A 25,153-nucleotide genomic window follows, 5' to 3' on the forward strand; every position below is an offset into this window, starting at 1 on the left:
GAGCCAAAGTTTTGTCTTCCAATGGCAAGGCAGCATTATCACAGTTGGGCTCCCATTGGCTCTGAGATGTGGGCGGGGTCACCACTCCTGGAGCTGCCACTAGCTCCACCCCATTCCATGCAAATGAAGTCAAAGCTGTGGTGAGTCCACGTGATTAGTCACATGGTTGATGACACACTCTCCCCACCCCTTTAGTGACGTCATTGCCCACTCAAACTCTCACGAGAGTTTGCACAGATGTGGAAAGGAGCTGGCAGGGCAGTTCCCTGGGACAGAAGGGAGTCAGGGGGTCCAACAGGGGCCCCCCACTACCACCCCAGAGCCTCCAGTCCAGCTTTAGCCAGGGGCCCCGGGGGGCCTGTGGGAAGTGCCAGGGGCCCCCAAGCACACTCTGCTCTCATTGGCTGGCTGCGCCTACATGCAAATGAGGGCCAACGTCACTTCCTGAGGCCAATCGAGCGCCATTTTCTCTTTCTGGCTGCGCGGGAGGAGGGGACCAGTCGCGCTGGGGGTGGGCGCGCGCTGAGGCGGGGGTCCCGCCGCGCGGGGCGGAGGCGCGGGCGGGCGCAGGCGGCCCCACGGGACGCGGCTGCGCTCGGCGGAAGACGCGGCAGCCCTGCGAGAGGCAGCAGCGGAGACGCGGTGCTCTTCGGGCGCCAAGCGGTAGGTACGGCCCGGCCTGGCGCGGGCCCGCGCGGCGACGCCCCCTGCCCCGGTCCTGGCCCCCGCCCCAGTCTGGCCCCCTCCGAGCCCCGCCCCCGCCGGTACCCAGCCCACACCCACGCCCGCCGCCTGCCCTCGCGCCGCCCGTGGCCGCCTCGGGAATCCCAGGACGTTCTCAGGGCGCGGGTTCGCGGCCCGAACGGCGCCCGTCGACCCCCGACGCGCCCGCGGCCCGCCCCGCCCGCCGCCGGTCACGTGGGAGCGGGGGCCGCCCCGGGAGGGCGGAGAAGGGGATGGGGACCTGAGGGGAGAGTAGGAATAGGGGAAAGACGAGGACGGGGACCGAGGGAGAGAGGGGGGCTGGTGAAGGGAGCGAGGAGTAGAGGGAGAGGGAACGGGGATGGAGAAGAAGAGAGGGGGCAAGGAGCTGTGGCGACCCCTGTAAGGACTCCAGAAACGCCCCGCCCGCTGGCCCGCCCGCCGCATCCCCGAGACCGGGTTCTCCTGGAAGCTTCTCTCTGGAGGAGCCTTGAGTGACGGCAGATGTAGGGCAGGAGCTGACGGTGACACCTAAATCTGCCCAGGTTTTTTTTTTCCCTAGAAAGGTTTGAGGAACAGCTGATGACGGGGCCCTGTTTCTTCATCGTTGAGCTTTTGATGCGAATATCAATAATTGATATGCAGATGTTGACTTTAACATTACTTTTCATCTGCCGTTGCTGGTTGCCTTGAAATAGATTCCGTTTACAAAATTTCAACTACAGTTGACTTTGGAATGTTAATTTTAACTGCCCTTTTAAATACTGTACAGATGCAGAATGAGAAATAATTAGATATTTTAAGTAGTTTATTTGAACAGAAGACTTGCCTGAGTGCTTAAAACTTACTCTATTTGCACGGGTCATCACTGCCTCTTGGGATCTTGAGGAATATACTGGCTGTGGAGGAGTGGGGTGGGGGAGGAGAAACTGGTAAGCAGGTAACTGACAATGCAGATTGGCAAGTGGGGCAGCAATTTGTAGAGTACTGTGGGCATCTGCCACGCAGAGCCTTTATCAAAAGAGGGGGTTTGGAGTCTGGGTACCATTTTTGGGGGTGAGGAGCATTAGTGGGAGAGAGGACCACATGTAAAAAGAGTTGTGTAAAGTACATGTTCAGCTGTATTTGGAAGTCGGTAATGTATGTGTAACTTATTTAAAGATGTTCTTGGAGAGTTGGCCATGTATGAGTGTGTATTAATATTTCGGTTAAATTTCGGTTGGAGTTAGGACTTCACTGCGAAGACAGCATTGAGCCCGTCGTCCTTAAACATGAAGTGACAGATGTGTGTTAAGAAAGGAAGTACAAGAGTGAAGATGAGACAAGAGGTTGTCCTACCGGCCCTCTAGTTGAGGGGAGGAACAGTGAGGGTTAGGACATGTCTGAAAGGAGTTGATCACTGTTTATGGGGGAAGATGACAGCTATGCTGAGATTTTTAGCTGAAGAGATTCTGGGATTTGGGAGACACGTTTTTAATTTGAACCCAAGTTTGCAATATGCTGTTGGTTAATTTATGATTGCCCTCATAAGTTCACCAATAGCATATTGCAAACTTGGTTTCTGCCCTGCCCTTCATCCTCTGGCTATCCTAGACCTGTTAGGGCAATGTGTTACATAGGTGGAAACAGGTATCTCCCAGTGATTTGAACCCAGATCTGCTGAATATATGATCCAAGTATTCTGTGTTTTTAAAGTTGCTTTTTAAAAAGTCCTGTATTCCAATAGTTGGGACATTTCATTTAGTTTTTTGGAGTTAATTAATAGCAAACTCAGTGCTTATGTGCTGTTTTGCATGTATTAACTCATTTATCCTCGTAACTACTCTGTGAATTAGGTCATACTCGCCCTGTTTTACAGAAGAGCCAGCTGAGGCCTGGAGAGAGTAAGTGATTTCCTGAAGATTACACAGCTCATAAATGGTGGAGCTGATGTAAACCCGGGCACACAACTCCAGAATCCTTTTTGGTGACCATCGTTTTGTGCGATTTCACAGGAACTAAAAAAAAGTTCTGTGGCTTAAAAAGTATTGTTTATTACTGTATTACCTGAATGACTTTTTTTTTTTTTTTGAGACGGAGTTTTGCCCTGTCTCCCAGGCTGGAGTGCAGTGGTGTGATCTCGGCTCACTGCAACCTCTGCCTCCCAGGTTCAAGCGATTCTCCTGCCTCAGCGTCCCGAGTAGGACCCAGCCAATTTTTTTGTAATTTTTAGTAGAGACAGGGTTTCACCATATTGGTCAGGCTGGTCTCCAACTCCTGACCTCAGGTGATCTGCCCGCCTTAGCCTTCCAAAGTGCTGGGATTACAAGTGTGAGCCGTTGCACCCGGCCAACATTTTCTTTTAGAATGTATTTTTTTTCTATAATAGAATATCCTTACGAGATCATTATACTAAAAAATCCCCAGAGAAGTCCTTTATGTACCCTTTTGGGAAATAATATTTTCTTGTGCATATCAGTGGAATTTTATGGTAGTTCCATGCCTACCGCAAACATTAGGAATTGAGATTTATTTTGAATTGAAATTGATAGGTTGGTGCATGATGTGGAAACAGTTGGCCGCCCCGGTTAGCCTGCTGTTTTCTAATGGTGAAAATACAGATTTTACTGAGCTCTAAGAATCTATGGAGAACAGTATCTATAGAGGATCTATAAATATGAAAACATTGAACTATTTCATAGTTAATTCATCCACTGGGCATTTTATATGGAATATTTTATCTTAGGATTGATAAATTATGCTATAAGAATGGATCTAAGAATGAATAAATTGTGGTAGCTTAGAATGGATAAATTATGGGTAAAAGTCAGCTTCCCATCCCCAAAGTGGTTGGCAACAGTTATGAAACCTGTAATTTACTTGCATTTTATTTTTTATCCTTTGTTGGTTTCCCTAAAGCAGTTAGGAAACTGCTAAAAAAAAAAAAAGGGGGGGGGGAACTTTTCCCCCTCCTTTTTTTAAATGAAAAGGTATTTGTGTGCTTGTGTTTTGTTTTGTTTAGAAGGGCCACAATAACGATGAAGGAATGGAAGCACTTTCATTTGAGAATAAAAAGTTCCTATTTTTCAAATTCAAGGGAAAAAAATAAAAAAGTGACAACTCCTTGGCCCTAGTCCCAAGCCTTGAACAAGTAACCACAGACCCCTGCCCAATCTCTGAGAGCCTCATTTTAGTAACCCCTTTCTGAGGTTCATGTATGTACAACCATGCTTACGTGAATCAGCCAATCCCCAATCACTCTGCTTTTAAAAGTCCACCAGTCTTTGTATCCCAGGCTTCTCAAAACTCTGTGATAAGATCAGCTCTGGCTGTGTGAGTTGAGATTTTCTTGGAAGCAGTAAATTTAGCTTCCCTGTTTCAGATACATATGGATGATGGTCCCTACTTTAGACAATACTGTTTGTCAGCCAGCTTTTGGAGAAGAACCCCAGAGGATAGAGAGGATAGTGGAACTTTAAGGAGGAAATGAAATCAAGTCTGATAGAGTCCGTGGAAAGCAGCTAACAAAATTTTCGTTGAGTTTTGCTCTGACCAAAGAAGCTGGACTAGGCCAGAAAGTGACCTTGAGCTTAGTGTTTAGAAATGCATAATGAGGTTATGGCAGCTCTTGTGTGGGAGTGTAAGCTTTTGAAGGCTAGAACCCAAATCAGTGCATTTTATTAAAGAAAATTTTTAAACTTAAAATTTTATAAAGAAAAATTTTAAATTTTTATCCTCCCAGTTCTACAATGCTAATGATCCTTAAATCTCTCCTTTTGCTGAGACCAGGATACATTTTTCACATAGATAACTTTGAAAAGAAATTTATCCGCTTCAAAACAGCTTCTCAAAAACTTGGTGTTTGCTTGTTACCCACCAAAAATTTCTCCCTATTATATGTTAACCCTTTCTGCCTCCCACTCCTCTCCCAGTTTGATTCCAGTCCACCTTTTTGGTTTTACTTTTGCCAAATAAATTCAGACTTTTCCTCCTTTACCTCAATAATTTTTTGATGCTAATTTATTCACCTTGTATGTCTTGGGCACCAGCTTTCCATAGCAATGTCCTCTTTAGAACCTCCTAGCACTTTCTGCATATCTTACGGTTCTTATCCTGTTTTATTTTATATCTTTTGTTCATTTAATGAACATTTGCTACATACTGTGCTCTGTGATGGGACCCTCTCAAGCAAATATAACATGATTTCTGCCCTGGAGTAGTTCAGCCCAATAGGAGAAATGGATATATAAGTAGATAATTGCAACATGGTGAGTCGAGTGCAGTGGAGTGGTATGTGGTTATGGTACTAAGTCCTAGGAGGGATCACTAAGCCTGTCCTTGGGTGGTGGATACAAGAGAGGAATGTAGAAGTAGAATTGCTTACTCAGAAATTGTCCTTAAAAATCATGAGAGAGCTGGGCATGGTGGTTCATGCCTGTAATCCCCGTACTTTGAGAGGCTGACGGGGAGGATTGCTTGAGCTCAGGAGTTCAAGACCAGCCTGGGTAACATAGGGGAGACCCTGTCTCTACCAAAAAATAAAAAAAAGTTAGCCAGGTGTGGTGGCATACATCGGTAGTCCAAGCTACTCATGAGGTTGAGGCAGGAGGATTGCTTGAGGCTGGGAGGTTGAGGCTGCAGTGAGCTGTAATCAAGCCACTATACTCCAGCCTGGGTGAAAGAGCAAGACCCTGTCTCAAAAAAAAAAAAAAAAGAAAAAAAAGATCTTGAGAGGTATTGCCAAATTACCCTGTAAAAGCATAAAAATTAAAATTTTTCTACTTTTACTACCACCAGATGTTAGTAATCTTAATAGTTACTGTTTTGATAATAAAAATTTGACATTTTAAATGGCATTTCTTTATTATTAATGAAGTTGAATAACCAAATATTTGCCACTTGAGTTTGACTGATACATATTTTAGCTTTTATAGCCTACACATTTAAATTTTGGAATAGTTGGCAGATTTTTAGCAAAGTTACAGTTATAGTACCAATAACTTTTTTCCCTGAATCACTTGAGAATAAGTTGCCAAAAAAGTTGCCACATTACCCTAAATACTACAAACAAGAACATTCTCCTACATATCCATAACAAAACCATCAAAATCAGGAAATCACTACATTCGAGCGGGTTATAGTCTATATAACTATATAGATTATCACTGTATACCGAACCACCCCAAACTTACTGGAGTAAGACATTTTATTTAAGAAGCGCATCAGTTCTCTGGGTCAGTTCTATTCAGACAGGGAAGGGAGATGGTTTGTTTCTGGTCCACAGTGTCTGGGGCCTCATCTGGGAAGACTCAAAGGCAGGGGGTGACTTGACAGCTAGGGCTGGAATCCTCAAGAGGCATCTTCGCTCCCATGCTGGTAGTTGATGTGGAACACCTCTACCTGGTGTCTCTGTGGGCTAGTTGGCACTTTCTACACATGTGGTATCTAGATTCTGGACATGATCATCCTGAGAGAGGTATGTGGCATTTTTATGATCTAGTCTTGGAATTCTCATGGCATTATTTCCTCCATACTTGATTGGTCAAGGCAGCCACAAAGTTCTGCCCAAAGGTCAGGAGGGGGCATAGATGCTGCCACTTTTGGGAGGAGTGTTAGGGCCGTATTGTAAGAGCATGTGGGTTGGAAGGTATTGTGTGTTTGGAAAATTCACTTTGCCACAGGTTGTATCTGTTACTTGATATATGCCCACATTGTCTCGTATCTGGCCTATGGGAGCCCTTTCAAGCTGGTTACTTTTGTGTTCTGTTGACATGCCTCATTGAGCAACTGCTTTATATTCCGGCACAGGATGTTCTAGGCTCATCTTGTCTTTACCATACTCCAGCCATTTTTCCTAGGGTTCTTTTTAAAGGAAAGCGGTATTTAGGAATTCAGGTTTGAGCCCTAGTTGTGCCCACTGCTACTGGGGTGTATAACTGCATCCAGGCACTCTCAGTGGGCAGAGCTATGAATGTATGTGTGTATGTGGACACACACTCTCAAACTATCTCTATTCTTCTATCTGTGTGTTGAAAACAATGAGTTCACTTCAGTGACCCCTTGTCTGGTCAAGTACTACAGGGTTTATTTTAATTTTATGCCTTTTTAGATATTGTTTTAAACAGCTTGAGATATAATTTATGTACCATACAATTCACCAATTTGAAGTGTACAGTGAATGGCTGTGGGCTCATTCACATTGCGTATACATCACCACAGTTGAGTTCAGAACGAAGAAGCCCTGCTTCCATCACTTCCCAGTTCTCCCAGCCCTGGCAGCCACTGTTGTGCTTTTTTTTTCTGGGGACGGAGTTTTGCTCTTACTGGTCAGGGTGGAGTGCAGTGGCGCGACCTCGGCTCACTGCAACCTCTGTCTCCCAGGGTCAAGCGATTCTCCTGCCTCAGCCTCCCGAGTAGCCGAGATTACAGGCGCCCAGCTAATTTTTTGTATTTTTAGTAGAGACGGGGCTTCACCATGTTGGCCAGGCTGGTCTTGAACTCCTGACTTCAGGTGATCCACCCACCTTGGCCTCCCAAAGTGCTGGGATTACAGGTGTGAGCCACTGCACTCGGCCCACTGTTGTGCTTTCTATGGATTTGCCTGTTCTGGACACTTCACATAAATAGAGTCATACAATATGTGGTCCTTGTGTCTGGCTTCTTTTACTTAGCATATTTCCAAAGTTTGTCCATATTGTAGCATGTATGTATTTCATTTTTTTTATGGCCAAATAATCTATTGTATGGATATGTCATATTTTATTTATCCAGTCATCAGTTTATTTATCAAATGCCCCAATGCAGGGGCATTTGGTTTGTTTACACATTTTGGTGACTGAATAGTGTTGTCATGAACATCCTTATATAAGTTTTTGGGTGGATGTATGCTTTTCTCTTGAGTGGAATTGCTGGTTCATATGTTACCTATATTTTTAATCTTTTGTGGGACAGCCAGACTGTTTTCAGGCACACATGAAGACTGGCTGCACTGGTTTACATTACTATTAGGAATGTATGAGAGTTCCAATTTCTCCACGTCCTTGCCAACACGTTTCCTTTTTTTTTCCTTTATAGATATCCTGGTGGGCACAGTATCTCTTTGTGGTTTTGATTTGCATTTCTCCAAATGGCTAATGATGTTGAGCATTTTTTTTTTGTTTTGTTTTAAGACAGGATCTCACTCTGTTGCTCAGGCTGGAATATAGTGGCGTGATCAGACTCACTGCAGCCTTGACCTCCTGGGCTCGGGTGATCCCCTCACCTCAGCCTCCTGGATAGCTGGGACTACAGGTGCGCACCAGGATGCCCGGCTAATTTTTGTATTTTTTGTAGAGGCAGGGTTTCACCATGTTGCCCTGGCTGGTCTTCAACTCCTGAGCTCAAACAGTCTGCCTGATCTGTGTACCTCAGCCTCCTGAGCTGCTGGAATTACAGGCGTGAGCCACTGTTCCCTGCCTGAGCATCTTTTCATGTACCTTAGTGGACATTTTTCTTTGGAGAAGTGTCTGTGATCCTTTGCCCATTTGTAAACTGGGTTATCTGTGTTTTAATTATTGAGATACAAGAGTTATCTGTATTCTGCATATAAGTTCCTTATTAGAAAGGAATAATGGTTTGCAAATATTTTCTCCCGTTTTGTGGGTTTTTTGCTTTTTTGATGGTGTCCTTTGAAGCATAAAAATTTTTAATTTTGGTAAAGTCCATACCTATTTTTTCTTTCATTACTGGTGCTTTTTGGTGTCCTATCTAGGAATTCCTTGCCGAATCTAAGGTCATCAATGTTTATGCTTACGTTTTCTTATAAGAGTTTTATAGTTTTAGGTCTTACATATAGGTGTGTGATCCGCTTTTGAGTTAATTTTTGTATATGGTGTAAGGAAGAGGTCAACCTCATTCATTTGCATATGAATGTTCACTCGTTCTACAACAATTTGTTGAAAATTATACTCTATTCCTAGTGTTTTACCAACCCTGTCAAAAAATGTATTTTTGTGTATTATATACATGTACTTATTACAGTTTTGTTTTCTTTCCTTTTAAGGAAAATTTCAAAAATGTTTCAAATTCCTGTGGAAAATCTTGACAACATCAGAAAGGTGCGAAAAAAGGTGAAAGGTATTCTTGTGGATATTGGGCTTGACAGCTGCAAGGAGTTACTGAAGGTAAGAGGACATAAGTAGCCAACTGGAATCTGGAGGTGAGATTTGAACTCGGGTTTTTGAAGAGTGGGTAAGATTCCTCAAAATGGAAATTGCTGTTATACTTCAGATGGCTGTGTGAAAGCCTCATTAGTACTTATTTATGTCTTTATGACATAAAGTGAGCTATTTAAGCTGTTCAGGTTTTTAAGCTACTTTAAGGAGGGGATTTTTCTAGTCATTAGTTATTAAAAAATTGTTTTTGATGTTTGAGGGAAATGTGATTTGTTATTTTAGCAAAAGAAAACTAACTTAATTTCCCAGTATTGTTAGAGCAATCAACAAATGGGCATGCATAAATGAAATGATAGGGTTTTTTTTTAATCCTGATTTGTGTAGTTGTATATGTGATCTCAGAAAAGTTTTCCTAAAATTTTGTCTGTCCTTATAACATTGAGAATACATAGTTGGCATATATAGTTTTAAACAATGTTAAATAAAAGTTGTTGTATATCCTGGCCGGGCATGGTGGCTCATGCCTGTAATCTCAGCACTTTGGGAGGCTGAGGTGGATGGATCACTTTAGGTCAGGAGTTCGAGACCAGCCTGGCCAACAACATGGTGAAACCCTGTCTCTACTGAAAATACAAAAATTAGCTGGGTGTGGTGGCGGGCGCCTGTAGTTGCAGCTACTCAGGAGGCTGAGACACAAGAATTGCTTGAACCTGGGTGGCAGAAGTTGCAGTGAGCCGAGATAGCACCACTGCACTCCAGCCTGGGTGACAGAGTGAGTGAGACTCTGTCTCAAAAAAAAAAAAGTTCTTATATATCCTTGTAGTCATTGGTAATGACATTTTTGTCTCGTCTAATCATTTATAGCCTTGCTTTCCCCTTCATTAATAAATGTAGTCTAGGATCAGGTATGTATTTGGTTGTCATGTCTCTTTAGTCTCCTTTTGAGGTCAATTCAATCTTTTAAGGTGGAATTCTGTTAGGAAATTTGTTTTATTTTTAAGTAACATGTCAGTAACAACGAAAGTTTTTCATCCTGGAGTCCTTTGTTTTTGACTTGACTGGAACTGAACATTGCTCATGAACTTTTGCTTCCTTAGCCTGAGAATGTGTTTACTCTTCTGAATTTCTTCACGACTGTTTACTTTTTTTTCCCAAGACTTTACTGATGCAGAGATATGGTACTTCACAAGGGAAAATTAAGAGATTTGAATGGCTTAAACTGTTAATTAGATTAACTGTTGAATTAGTAAAACTATTTTGGGGAGAAAATTTTATTTGTAATTGGGCCTATAATGAAATTTTTGAAAATTCAAGTAATACAGAAGTTTTTTATAGAAAAATTAGAAAACAGACACAGAAACAAGACAGTAAGACTCACGCGTAAACCATTACCCTGAAATATCCAGAATTAATGTTGTTATATATCTATAGATTTTTAAAAACGGGATATATTCACATTTTTTTCTTAAAAGGATATAATCAAATTGTATAAGATACTGTACCAGCTGTTGTTTCTTTTTCACTGAACCGCATAGTAAGAACCTTTTTCCATGTGAAGTGCATTTATTCTTAATCCACCACAGCAATTAGAGTTCTTTGTTTTCAAGCAGCAGAAACCAATCTGACCAATTTACACAAAAGGAGATTTATTGGAAGCCTCTCGGGGGGCTTAGGCAGGAGAATGGCATGTACCCAGGAGGTGGAGCTTGCAGTGAGCTGAGATGGCGCCACTGCATTCCAGCCTGGGTGACAGAGTGACAGACTCCGTCTCAAAAAAAAAAAAAAAAAAAAATCCAAGCTGACTGGAGAACCAACCCTGTACAGAGAAAGAACCAAGGGAACTACCTGTCCATCGTCCTCACTGCTGCCTTGCTCTGTATTTCAGATTTCAGAGTGGTATGTCGCTCTGCCTTCTTGTAAGATTTACACAGCACATGTGACTTCAATCTTAGCAAGAGTTAACACCTCCAATAGGAGGCTGTTCTTGTCAGTAGACTGGCTGAGAAAAGTAAGCCCTAGGAAAGGTAGACTCTTCCACGAATCTAATATTTTCTAAACTATATCTAAACCCTGCTACACGTAGAAACTCTTTAGGAGTTGTTTTTTATAAAAATTAACATCTGATCAGAAATTAACATTGGATCTGGGATGGGCGAGGGACCCTTGTCAAGTTGCCTGCCAAACATACCTTGGTGCTGCCAGTGCAGGACAGGAATGGTTGCCACCTTGCTGCACACTGAGATGCCACAGCAAGTGTATTCAACCACCTCCCCCCCAACCCCCAATCTGTGCCAGTCCCCAACTTGGGACTACAGTGGAATGTGGACCTCTTGACAACTTGGTACGGTCCCAGGTGGAAGATGTGAGTGAGAGAGTGGTTATAGGGTTGGGGACTGGGAGGAAGGCTGAGGCCAAGTGGGCTTTGGGGTGAGGGCAAGGCAGAGAGCAGTATCAGACCTGGCCCTGGAAAGGGTAAAGGAGGCAGACCATGTGTGAGCTGAGGCTCCAAGCCCTTGGCATATGCTCCATGTCCCATCAGAGTTCACTTTTATAATATAAAACACAAATTCAAAGATAGATTGTTAAGAATTCACGATGGTTACCACTGAGCATTAAATCCCTTGAGCACAGGCTTTGTGCAGCTGTGCTAGTTGCATGCCCATGGAGCTGGCCCTGACTGGTATATTCTCTTTTTTTTTTTTTTTGAGACAGGGTCTCGCTCTTTTACCCAGGCTGGAGTGCAGTGGTACAATCATGGCTCCCTGCAGCCTTGATTTCTTGGTCTCAGATGATCCTCCTAACTCAGCTTTCTGAGTAGCTGGCACTATAGGTGCATACCACCACACCTGGGTAATTTTTTTTTGTATTTTTTATTGAGTCGAGGTTTCACCATGTTGCTCAGGCTGGTCTTGAACTCCTGGGCTCAAGTGATCCACTTACCTTGGCCTCCCAGAGTGCTGGGATTATATGTGTCAGCCACTACACCTGGCCCATGACTGGTATTTTCTTTTATTCGTTTATTTTTTTTTTGAGATGGAGTCACTCTGTCGCCAGGCTGGAGTGCAGTGCTGCGATCTCTGACTCACTGCAACCTCCGACTCCCTGGTTCAAGTGATTCTCCTGCCTCCGCCTCATGAGTAGCTGGGATTACAGGCACGTACCACCAAGTCCAACTAATTTTTGTATTTTTAGTAGAGATGGGGCCAGGATGGTCTCGATCTGTTGGTGGACACTTGGATTGATTTCACCTTTTGGCTCTTGTGAATAATGCTGCAATGAACATTGGTGCACAAGTATTTGTTTGAGTCACTGTTTTCAGTTATTTTGGGTGTATATACCTAGGAGTGGAATTTTTGGGTCATATAGTTATTCTGTTTACTTTTTCAAAGAACTGCCAAACTTTTCACAGTGAAAGTGCACCATTTTACATTCCTACCAGAAGTGTACAAGAATTAAATCTGTTCACATCATTACCAACACTTACTTTTTTCTCCTTCCTCCCTTCCCTTCCTTTCTCCCTCTCTGCTTCCTTCCCTCTGTCCCTCTTCCTTTTCCTTTCTCCCTCCCTCACTTGCCATCCTAATAGTGTAAAGTGGAATCTCATGGTGGTTTTGATTTGCATTTCCGTAGACAAATGAGTTTCAGCATCTTTTCATGTGCTTATAAGCCATTTGTATATCTTCTTTGGAAAAATGCCTGTTGGCAGGTTCTTTGCCTGTTTTTTAATTGGGTTGTTTGTCTTTATGTTGTTGAAATACAGTAATTTCCTTATTCTGGGTATTAAACCGTTATCAAATACGTGATTTGCGTATATTTTCTCCTCTCTACAGGTTGTCTTTACTTTCTTGATAACATCTTGTTGCACAAAAGTTGTTAATTTTGATGAAGTCCAATTTATCTATTTTTTCTATTGTTGGTGTTTTTTATTTCATATCTTAAGAATCCATTGCCAAGTCCAAGGTCATGAAAATTTTCTCCTATGTTTTTCCTAAGAGTTTTATGGTTGTAGTTCTCATGTTAAGTCGCTGATCTATTTTGAGTTAATTCTTATATATTGTATAAGTAGGAGTCCGGTTTCATTCTCTTACATGTAGATAGAAATTCAGTCGTTTCAGCACCGTTTCTTCTAGAGACTGTTTGTTCCCTATTGAATGGACTTGGCACCCATATTGAAAATCAGTTGGTCCTGGATATATGGGTTTATTTCTGTACTCTCAGTTCTATTCCATTGATCTATATATCTATCCTTATAACAATCCTATACTGGTTTTTTTTTTTGAGACTGAGTCTTGCTCTGTCACCCAGGTTGGAGTGCAGTGACATGATCTTGGCTCACTGCAACCTCTGCCTCCTGGGTTCAAGAAGTGATTCTCTTGCCTCAGCCTCTCGAGTAGCTGAGATTACAGGTGCCTACCACCATGTCTGGCTAATTTTTGTATTTTTAGTAGAGACGGGGTTTTGTGATGTTGGCCAGGCTGATCTTGAACTCCCAACCTCAAGTGATCCACCCACCTCAGCCTCCCGAAGTGCTGGGATTACAGATGTGAGCCACTGTGCCCGGCACCTGTACTGTTTTGATTTAAACAAATGGTAAGTTTTATAGTAAGTTTTGAAATTGGGAAGTGTGAGTCTTCCAACTGTATTCTTTATTTCAGTATTGTTCTGGCTTTTTGGGGCCCCTTGTAATTTCATATGAACATGAGGATAGACTTTTCCATTTCTGCAAAGAAGACTGTTAGAACTTTGATGAGGATTGTGTTTGACATTACTTTGGGGATTATTGACATCTTAAGAACATTGTCTTCCTATTTGTGAACATACTCTGTTTCTTTAGGCCTTTAATTTCTTTCGACAGAGCTTTGTAGTTTTCATTGTGTAAGGCTTTCACTTCTTTGGTTAAATTCATACAATAAACTCATAGGTATTTTGTTATAAGTGGAATTGTGTTCATAATTTCCTGTTCAGATTTTTCAGTGCAGATGTATAGAAACAACTGATTTTTGTGTCTTGATCTTGAATCATGCAACTTTGCTGAATTTGTCATTAGCTCTGGTAGTTTCTTGTAGATTCTTTGGGATTTTCTATATGTAGAATCGTGCATTCTGCAAATAAGGCTTTACTTCTATTTTTCAGTTACGATGCCTTTTATTTTTTGCCTCATTGTTCTGTTTAGAACGTCCAGTATAATATTTTGTGGCAGCAATGAAAGTGGGGGTCCTTGTCTTGTTCCTGATATTAGGAGGAGAGTTTTTGGTCTTTTACCATTGAATATGATGTTAATGGGTTTCTCAGAAATGCCCTTTATCTTGTTGAGGAGAGTCCCTTCAATTCCTACTTTTCTGAGTGATTTTTTTTTTTTTAATCATGAAAACGTGTTGGATTTTATCAGATCCCTTCTTTGTGCCAATTGTGATAACCATGTGATTTTTTCCCCTGTGCTTCATTCTACTAATGTGGTGAATTACATTGATATATTTTCTTATGTTGAAGCCCCCTTGCATTCTTGGGATGGAATGCACTCACTTGGTCGTGGTGTATAATTGTTTTAATACACTGTTGAATTTGGTTTGCTAGTATGTTGTTAAGGATTTTTCATCTGTGTTCATAAGGAATATTGGTTTTTAATTTTCTTGTAATGTTTTTATTTGGCCCTCGTATCAGGGAAATGCTGGCTTCAAGAATGAGTTAGAAGTTGTTCCCTCCTCTTTTTTTTTTTTGTTTTTGTTTTTTTTTTTTTTTTTTTTTTTTTTTTTGAGACGGAGTCTCGCTCTGTCGCCCAGGCTGGAGTGCAGTGGCGCGATCTCGGCTCACTGCAAGCTCCGCCTCCCGGGTTCACGCCATTCTCCTGCCTCAGCCTCCCGAGTAGCTGGGACTACAGGCGCCCGCCACCACGCCCGGCTAATTTTTTGTATTTTTAGTAGAGACGGGGTTTCACCGTGTTAGCCAGGATGGTCTCGATCTCCTGACCTCGTGATCCGCCCGCCTCGGCCTCCCAAAGTGCTGGGATTACAGGCGTGAGCCACCGCGCCCGGCCTGTTTTTTGTTTTTTGAGAGGGAGTTGCGTTCTTATTGCCCAGGCTGGAGTGCAGTGGTGCAATCTTGGCTCACCGCAACCTCCGTCTCACAGGCCAAGCGATTATCCTGCCTCAGCCTCTCGAGTAGCTGAGATTCAGGCATGCGCCACCACACCCAGCTAATTTTTCTATTTTTAGTAGAGACGGGTTTTTCCTTGTTGGTCAGGCTGGTCTCGAACTCCCGACCTCAGGTGATCTGCCCGCCTCGGCCTCCCAAAGTGCTGGGATTACAGGCCTGAGCCACCGTGCCTGGCCCCTCCTCTTCTATTTTTCTGTGGCGAGTTTGAGAAAAATTGATGTTAGTTCTTTCTTTAATTTTTTTTTTCTTTTTTTGGAGACAGAGTCTCGCTCTGTCGCCCAGGCTGGAGTGCAGTGGCATGATCTCAGCTCACTGCAACCTCCACCTCCCAGGTTCAAGCAATTCTCCTGCCTCAGCCTCCCGAGTAGCTGGGATTACAGGCGTGCATCACCATGCCCAGCTAATTTTTGTATTTTTAGTAGAGGTGGGGTTTCACCATGTTGGCCAGGCTGGTCTCAGACTCCTGACCTCAAATGATTTACCCACCTCGGCGTCCCAAAGAGCTGGGATTACAGGCATGAGCCAGCACGCTCAGCCTTTTAAGTATTTTTTAGGATTCACCAGTGAAGCCACCTGTACCTGGACTTTTCTGTTAGGAAATTTTTGATGAATTCAGTCTCTTGTTACAGAAATTTGAAATTTTTCTATTTCTTCATGAGTATGAATCAGTTTTAGGTAATTAGTGTCTTTCTAGGAATTTGTCCATTTCATCAAGTTAATTTTGTTTGTTCACATACAGTTGTTCCTAATAATCTGTCTCTCTCTCTGTCTCATTTTTCCTGAGATGGAATGAATCATTCTTTATGGCAGCTCTAGCCCCAGGTTGTTTTACCTGTGTTTCTGACTGACTGGCTATAAACTGGTGTTCCCACAACTCCCTCCTTGGATTTGATTACTTTGTCAGAGTGGCTTACCAAACTCAAGGAAATACTTACTTATATTTACTGGTTTATGACAAAGAAAGGATGTTATAAAGAATCACAGTGAAAGAGATACATAGGGCAAGGTATAGGGGAAGGGACTAGAGCTTCCAGGCCCTCCGCGGGTATTCAACCCTCCAGGAACCTCCATGAGTCCATCTATCCAGAAGACCACCAAACCCAATCCTGTTGGGTTTTTGTGGTGGCTTCCTTACGCAGGCATGATTGATTAAATCATCTTAGCCTTCAGCCCTGCTCCCTTCCCTGGAAGTTAGCTGAAAGTCCCCCACCCTCTAAACTTGCCTTGGTGATAAGCCCCCATCCTGAAGCTACCTAGGGGCTGCCAACCACCAGTCATCTCATTAGCACACAAAAAGACAAAAATTAACATAACTCTTAATTCTAGATATTTCAGGGTAATGGTGTATGCGTGAGTCTTATTTTCTTGTTTCTGTGTCTATTTTCTAATTTTTCTATAAAAGCTTCTATATTGCTTGAATTTTCAAAAATTTCATAATATATAGGCCCAACTACAAGTTAATCTGACTTGGGAGATTCCAAGGGTTTTAGGAGTTGTATGTCAGGAAATAGGGATGAAGACCAAATGTATATTTCAGAGTATCATACATGGCATATATTTTTCTATTTTTAAACCTTTAATCCAGCATGTAATTGGTCTTGCTTTGTTACCCAACCTGTTAGCCTATGCCTTTTGAGTATCTGGACCCAGGGGTTGGCAAACTATAGCCCATGGGTCAAGTTGGGCTTGCTGTTATTGTAAATACAGTTTATTGGCGCCAGGTGCAATGGTAATCCCAGCACTTTGGGAGGCTGAAGTGGGAGTATTGCTTGAGGCCAGGAGTTTTAGACCAGCCGGGACAACATAGCAAGACTCTGTCTTTAAAATAATAAATAGGCCGGGGGCAGTGGCTCACGCCTGTAATCCCAGCACTTTGGGAGGCCGAGGTGGGCGGATCACGAGGTCAGGAGATCGAGACCATTCTGGCTAACATGGTGCAACCCCATCTCTACTAAAAATACAAAAAATTAGCCAGGCTTGGTGGCGGGTGCCTGTAGTCCCAGCTACTCAGGAGGCTGAGGCAGGAGAATGGCGTGAACCTGGGAGGTGGAGCTTGCAGTGAGCCTAGAATGTGCCACTGCACTCCAGCCTGGGCGACAGAGCGAGACTCCGTCTCAAAAAAAAATAATAAAAAAAAATAGCCAGGTGTGGTGGTGTGCGCTGGTAGTGTCAGGTACTCGGGAGGCTGAGGTGGGAGGATCCCTTGAGCCCAGGAGTTCAAGGCTGCAATGAGCCATGATTACACCACTGCACTCCAGCTTGGGTGACAAAGTGAGACCCTGTCTCAAAAAAATTTTTTTTAATTAAAAGAAGTTTATTGAAATAGCTATTCCCATTAATTTAATATATTGTCCAAGGCTGCTTTTGTGCACGGTGTGGCAGGATTGAGTAGTTGTATGAGAGACTCTACAGGCAGCAAAGCCTAAACTGTTTATTAACCTGTCCTTTACAGAAGAAGTTTGCCAGTCCTTTTTATTTAATGTGATTATTGATATGGTTGGTTTTAAATCTCCCATCTCGGTGTTTGTTTTTTTACTTGTCTCATCTGTTCTTTATTTAACTCTTTTTCTGCTCTCTTTTGGATTGAATATTTTTATTCCATTTTATCTCTATTATTGGCTTATTAGCTATACATCTTTCTCTGACTTTCTTAATATACTACTACTTCTTCTATAGTATAAGAACCTTAGAGTAGTATGCTTTAATTTCTTCTTCCAGCCTTTGTTCTGTTGTTGTTATACATTTTTTCTTCCACATGTTAGAAATCTTACAATATGTTGTTACTTTTATTTTAAACTGTAAAAAAGAAAAAAATTACATTGATCTACATGTCATTGATGATACTCTTCATCCCTTTGCGTAGATGTGTATTTCCATCTCGAGTCATTTCCTCTGCCTCCTGAAGGACTTTATATTTTGTAGTGCTGATGTGCTTAATTAACTCACTATACTTTCTCTCTAAAAAAAAGTTGTCTTTTAGGAAGGAAGAGATTTTTGCTAGGTGTGGAATGCTATTTTTTTTCCCTTTTTATATTTTAAAGATTTCACTCTTGTCTTCTGGCTGGCATTTTTTCCAACCATATGTTTTCTGTCATTTTTGTTCCTCTCTGTATTTTTAATACTTTGACTATAATGTGCCTTGGTTTGGTTTTCTTTGTGTTTCTTTTGCTTAGAGTCTGGTGAGCTTCTTGATTTTGTGGGTTTATAGTTTTCATCAGATTTGGAAAATTTTGTGGCATCATTTCTTCAACTAGTTTTTCTTCCCCTCACCCCTTTGTCCCTGATACTCAATTACACATACAGTAGTTCCCCTGTATCCTCAGTTTTGCTTTCCACAGTCAACCATGGTTTGAAAATATTATATGGAAAATTCCAGAAATAAACAATTCATCTGTTTTAAGTTCCATGGCATTCTGAGTCGTCTTCATCTTGTCACGTGAGGCGCCACACAGGCATCGTGTCATCGCATGCCACCACAAGAAGGGTGAGCACAGGATGTAAGATACTTTGAGAGACCACATTCACAAAACTTTTATTACTGTATATTGTTACAGTTGTTCTAGTTTATTATTGTTGTTAATATCTTCGTGTACCAACTTCCTGTACCAAATCTAATTTATAAGTTGTATTTTATTGTAGGTATGTCTGTATAGGAAAAAACGTAGTATATGTAGCGTTTGTCACTGTCCACAGTGTCAGCATCCACTGGCGTCTTGGAACATGTCCTTTGCAGGTAAGGGGGGACTCCTGTATATGAGGCTCCTTGATACTGTCCCATAGCTCATTGATGCCATTGTTGGGGTTTTTTCAGTTTTTTTTTTTTTTTTAACCATTCCCTCTTTCATTTTGTGTATTTCTCTTGCTTTATCTTCAGATTTACCAGTCTTTTCTTCGGCAGCATCTAATCTGCTCTTAATCCCATGCAGTATATTTTTCATGTTAGTGCATTTTTCATTCATGGAAGTGCAATTTACCATCCATCTTTCACTTTCTTTCACTTCTCTCGCTGCGTTCATGTTGTTCTCCTGGTTTGGGATCATATTTTTCTGCTGCTTTGTATGACTGGAAGTTTTTGTTTTTTGTTTTTTGACTGGCAGTTTTTGACTACACACTGGACATTGTGTTTATGGGTGCTAGAGTTTGTTGTTCCTTTAAATATATTTGGGCTTTGTTCTAGAACATGTTTAAGACACTTGGAATTTTTAAGCATTGCTAGAGTGGGTCTGGAGAGCCTGGGACTGTGGAGACAGACCTTGCTGTGAAGGCTTGACTCATGTCACTGTATTAAGGGGTCATTCCCCTCTCCCGGTGGACTCTGGCATTTTGATAGTTGTTTTACCTTCTCCTTTCACTAGTTCCCACTAGTGAGCCAGTGGAAAAGTCCCACTGGTTTTCTCACACATGAGAGCCTCAGTGCTCAGAAAAAGTCTTCAGGAGACCCTGTGCAAATTTATCACAAGGTCAATATGGCAGGATGCCCCTTTTTAATAGTAGCTTACTTCTTTTGTCTATTTTGAAATAGTGAATTCTTGCTTTCTATCAGGTGATAATGATTTCATAATTACTGTGGGGCTCTTGTTAATTCCAGCCTTCTTTATTCATTTCTGCTGCTCTAGCAGCATCTTTTAATTGGGCTTAGATTCTTGTGTGTGCTGGTTTTGAAGATGTACTGACAGTTCCTTTGTGTTTTCCTAGTGTTTATGCTTATTTCTGTTTGTTTCAGATATGTTTCCTCTTTGTTGGAATCAGAATAAAGGACCTGCGTGTTGTATACTTTATCTTTTAAGATAGTTCTGAAAATAACCTAATTTTCAGTAGAAATCTTTGTAATAACTTGGCCAGGTGCGGTGGCTCATACCTGTAACCCCAGCACTTTGGGAGGCCGAGGTGGATGGATCACGAGGTCAGGAGATCGAGACCAGCCTGGCCAACATGGTGAAACCCCGTCTCTACTAAAAATACAAAAATTAGCCCGATGTGGTGGCATGTGCCTGTAGTCCCAGCTAGTGGGGAGGCTTAGGCAGGAGAATTGGTTGAACACGGGAGGTGGAGGCGGCAGTGAGCCGAGATTGCACCACTGCACTCCAGCCTGGGCGACAGAGCAAGACTCCGTCTCAAAAAAAGAAATAAATAAATAAAAATAAAGAAATATTCGTAATAACTTGTCTTTTTCTTGTTAGTTCTGAATTGACTTGGTAAGCTACATACTAGCGTAGAGTTAAAGGTATTTGTATTAACTATTTTTCTGTAGCTTTTTAAAAAAGTAATCATTGTTATAAAAATAATACTGTAATCTATGAATGTTTGAAAATGCAGGTAACCGTTTCTAATTAGAAAATGAAATGTAAAATGCCACATTTCTGTCATTCAGAAGTTGCCACCATTAACATCGTATTGTTAGCTGTTTCTGTGTGTCTATTGTTCTTACCATGAGATTGTATTGATTAGCTATTTTACCACTTGCTTTTTTCACTTTTCTCTGTTCTGTCTTGTCATGTATTACATATTCACCTTATTTAATATGCAGTCCATACTCAGATTTCTTCAGTTTTACCCAGAACTTTTTTTTTGTTTTTTTTTTTTTTTGAGATGGGGTCTCGCTCTGTCTTCCAGGCTGCAGTGCAGTGGTGAGATCTTGGCTCACTGCAAGCTCTGCCTCCCTGGTTCAAGCAATTCTCCTGCCTCAGCCTCCCATGTAGCTGGGATTACGAGCACCCGCCACCACGCCCAGCTAGTTTTTGTATTTTTAGTAGAGACGGGGTTTCACCATGTGGCCAGGCTGGTCTCAAACTCCAGACCTCAGATGATCCAGCCACCTCAGCCTCCCAAAGTGCTGGGATTACAAGTGTGAGCCACCACACCCGACCCCCAGAACATTTTTTACACTCGGTTTATGTAAGCCAGGATTTGTTGTGGACCCTGTTACATCTAGTGGTTGGGTTTGCAGTGCTTTCCCGGACTGTTGGCCAGACCAGCCTCTTGTCCTGCAGAGATGCCCCTCCTTCCAGATGTGTCTGGTACTTCATTGTAGTGTTGTTTCAGCTTAGTCCCCTGTCCCCTGAGCTTCTTTTAAATGAGAAGTTCTACTGAAAGGCCCAGTTGATTCAAGTTAAACATTTTGGGCTAGAATATATATGATGTTCTATGCTGCTTTTTTTTTTTTTTGAGACGGAGTCTCGCTCTGTCGCCCAGGCTGGAGTGCAGTGGCGCGATCTCGGCTCACTGCAAGCTCCGCCTCCCCGGTTCACGCCATTCTCCTGCCTCAGCCTCCCGAGTAGCTGGGACTACAGGCGCCCGCTACCACGCCCGGCTAATTTTTTGTATTTTTAGTAGAGACGGGGTTTCACCGTGTTAGCCAGGATGGTCTCGATCTCCTGACCTCGTGATCCGCCCGCCTCGGCCTTCCAAAGTGCTGGGATTACAGGCGTGAGCCACCACGCCCGGCCTGTTCTATGCTTCTTGTGTCACTTCAGGGACCCCAGTCATATTTTGTTGCTTCAATACAATAGATGGCAGTCTGGTCTTTGTGTGCATTACGTTCTTTCTGTGGACTGGAATGCAATGCATTTAACACCTGTTGATGATCCTGGTCCTAGATGGTAGTTTTATTGGGGGGCTTGCTGTGAATGAGGTGTTTCTGATTCTGTCACATGTAGATTGTTAGCAGACATTCTTCTGTAAACTCTTGTTTTACTCAGCAGTTGGGACTGTTTGGTTTCTCTGAAATATAGTGCCTCTGGGAAAGGCAGGATAGTTTTATCCTTTCCTTTGAGCTGTGACTTTTCAAAGTGAGTAGTTAGTTAACCTTTCCCAATGGTGATTCGTGAAATGCCTTTTTTTCTGACTTTCTTGAGCACTTCTGTGGATCTCCTGTGACTTTGTGTGTTTGGGTCTCTACAGCCATTTGTCTTTCTGATGCTCAAATGTTACAACATCCAGGTGCTCCTGGTGCTTTTGTCATGACCCCTCCCCTAAAGGGCCTGTGAGGATGGGCCCATTCTTTGAGCATTTGTCTCATTTGTCTTTGAGCATTTGTACTTATACTTTTCTGTAGGTTCTGAAGTTGGCTTCGTGAGCTAATTCTGAATGCACTGTTACCTCACAGGACTGTCCATACCACGCGATTATGGACTTGATACGTATTTATGCTCACTTCTTAATACAGTCTGCACTTTTAAATAAGTGAGCTATGCTGCACAGGTAAAGAAAGTGTTTTGTATGACTACACTTTCTACACGCTTTGGGAAGTAGCTGAGAGCAAAACAGGAGTAGATTTTTACTTCTTTCAACTCAGAGAAAAAGAAGAAAAGTAATCTTGGGCCACATGGACTTTAAAATTTTAGAAATGGAAAATGTTTTTCTTGTACACCTTCTCACTTAGTGTCTGATTTTCACTTTTTGATACAGTTTTATTTAAAACCCTCTGCTGCCCTGCACTTAATCAGGATTCTGCCCCAGGCCTTGTTGTTTCTCTCTCTCCTGTTCCCTCCCTGTCATGTTAGCCACCCCAGCCCCTGCCCCCCCCGCCCACGTCAGGTCAGGCAGACACAGTTGGAGCTCTCTGCTTTATACTCCTTTACCACTTCACAGTCATTATTCATAGCACCTACCACCCATGAAAGACAGTAGTTTCTTGTGAAAAAAAATTTTACAAAATATCTGTGTTTCTCAATTGTGAAACTCTGTGAGGTTGGGATCCCATCTGTCTTATTCATGGTTGGGTTCCCAGAGTCCAAAAGGAAATATTTGAGGATTGAATTAGTGATGATTAAAAAAGGATGAGGTAGATTACTGTTCTGTGGAGCTTGTAATTATTTTGTCTTAGGCCATTTTACCTGCATGTAAGGTGGAGGCCTGCCTTCTACCTTTCCTCCCTTCCCTACCTGCTGCCAGCAGGCTTTGGAAGTCAGCCGTTGAACCCCTGCTCTGAGGATGCTGCTGCTGTGGGAGGTCTCGGCTCATGCATTTCTGGCCTCTGGACCCCTTTCTGGGACCTGCGTGCTCCTCTTCTCTCCATGTTCACCTGCCCCTGAGAGTTACCAATACGCAGTGTGTTTCTCACACTACTGCCTCTTTCAGCTGATTGTGAGGTTTTCCTGACACCCATGTCTACCCTATAGGTCTTTTGCATAATTTTCTCACTCTAGCAAGTGTAACTTTTTGAGTGAAAAATGACTGATTCCATCTGAGAAAAAAACCCTCTATACATTCTAGATCTTTGTTTAACTGCTTTGAAAGGTATTTAAAGAGTAAGAAAAAAAATACACTTTTCTTTCATTCCCTAAGACAAATGGATTGAACAATAGCGGTAAGGTGTAGTTTAAAAAGATGGTGTTCAAGATGAAGATTCTTTTTTTTTTTTTTTTTTAATTATACTTTAAGTTCTAGGGTACATGTGCACAACGTGCAGGTTTGTTGCATATGTATACATGTACCAATACTATACAGCCATAAAAAAGGATGAGTTCATGTCCTTTGCAGGGACATGGATGAAGCTGGAAACCATCATTCTGAGCAAACTGTTGCAAGGACAGAAAACCAAACACTGCATGTTCTCACTCACAGATGGGAATTGAACAGTGAGAACACTTGGACACAGGGCAGGGAACATCACACACTCGGGCCTGTCATGGGGTGGGGGGCAGGGGGAGGGATAGCATTAGGAGAAATACCTAATGTAAATGACGAGTTATAAATCATGCTACTATGAAGATACATGCACACGTATGTTTATTGCAGCACTATTCACAATAGCAAAGACTTGGAACCAACCCAGATGAAGATTCTTTTACTTTGAAGTACTTTTTTGTTTCTTTATATGTACTCATGAAGCTACATGGGTTTTAGAATCCTTACGTTTAGGCTTTGCGTACACATAAAGGATGTAGATAGTTATTTGTTGGGAGGTCTCCTCTGTTTATTTCTTATGAATCTGTAATTTTGACTTGGATTATTTCAACCTTTTCCTCAGATTTCATACTTAAAGGGTACTCCATCAAAACTTGCTGAGAGCTTTATAGTCTGTCCTCTGTTATCCAGGGGTTCTGCATCTGTTGATTAAACCAACTGTCTGTTGAAAATATTTGGGAGAGAAAATGCATGGTTGCATCTGTACTGAACATGTACAGACTTGTTTTCTTGTCATTGTTCTCTAAACAAGGTAAGTAGGAAGATGTGCATAGGTTACATGCAAGTAACTGCACGATTTAACATAAGAGACTTGAGCAGTCTTGGATTTGGTGCCTCCAGGTGGTTCTGGAACCAGTCCCCTATGGATACCGAGGGATGACTATACTTTCATTTCTCTTTTCCCCTGTAGATTTCTTAGGTACCAAGTAATGTTATCAGGTTCATTCTTTTTCCTTCCTTCCTTCCTCTCTTTTCTCTTTCTCTTTCTTTTTTCTCTCTTTCTCTCTTTTTTCTCTCTCTCACTCTCTCCTCTCTCCCCTCTCTTCTCTCCTCCCCTCTCCCCTCTCCCTCTTTCTGTCTCTCTCTGTCTTTCTTTCTTCTTTTCTTTTTCGATGGTGTCCTACTCTGTCTCCCAGGCTTGAGTGCAGCTCACTGCAACCTCCACCTCCCGGGTTCAAGCAGTTCTCCTGCCTCAGCCTCCCGAGTAGCTTGGAGTACAGGCATGTGCCACCATGCCCAGCTAATTTTTGTATTTTTTGGTAGAGATGGAGTTTCGCCATGTTGGCCAGGCTGGTCTCGACCTCCTGGCCTCAAGTGATCCACCCTCAACCTCCCAAAGTGCTGGGATTACAAGCATGAACCACTATGCCCGGCCTTATAATCTCATCAGGTTTTAATTAAATATTTCTTTATCTTCTGAATTTACATAATCTTTTTTTTCTCCCTTTTTAAAAGGACCTTAAAGGCTTTGATCCAGGAGATAAATACTTTCATAACACATCATGGGGAGATGTTTCTCTCTGGGAACCTTCTGGAAAGAAAGTGGTATGTATTTTTTGCATTTGTTTTTCATGTTTCCTCAAAAGTGAGCAGTGAATGTAAATGTGGTCTAAAGAACATCACATGTATTGGGGTTGCTGGTGAGTGAATGGGGAGGAGGAATAATGCAACCTTTCAGAGAAGTAGCAAGAAACCAAGTATAGTATGTGGTCAGGCAGGGTTACTGATGCTCTGTTCTGTGTGCAGAGTTGATACAG

General features: G+C 42.3%; 1 protein-coding gene across 2 annotated transcripts in view; it reads left to right on the plus strand.

Moving 5' to 3' along the window:
• Nucleotides 1-257: 257 nt before the first annotated feature.
• The window catches only part of ADNP2 (ADNP homeobox 2), a 31,825-nt gene continuing 6,929 nt past the window's right edge, over nt 258-25,153 (plus strand). The window contains exons 1-3 of one of the 2 annotated variants that reach the window (XM_512186.7): nt 258-663; nt 8,723-8,843; nt 24,852-24,941. In XM_512186.7, coding sequence (XP_512186.3) covers nt 8,736-8,843; nt 24,852-24,941 — 198 coding nt within the window. In that variant the 5' untranslated portion in view covers nt 258-663; nt 8,723-8,735. Of the gene's footprint in view, nt 664-8,722; nt 8,844-18,649; nt 18,721-24,851; nt 24,942-25,153 lie in introns of those variants that run through there. The other variant, XM_016933976.4, reaches the window with a different exon arrangement.

Source organism: Pan troglodytes, chromosome 17 (genome assembly GCF_028858775.2).
Source record: "Pan troglodytes isolate AG18354 chromosome 17, NHGRI_mPanTro3-v2.0_pri, whole genome shotgun sequence".
NCBI lineage: Eukaryota > Metazoa > Chordata > Mammalia > Primates > Hominidae > Pan > Pan troglodytes.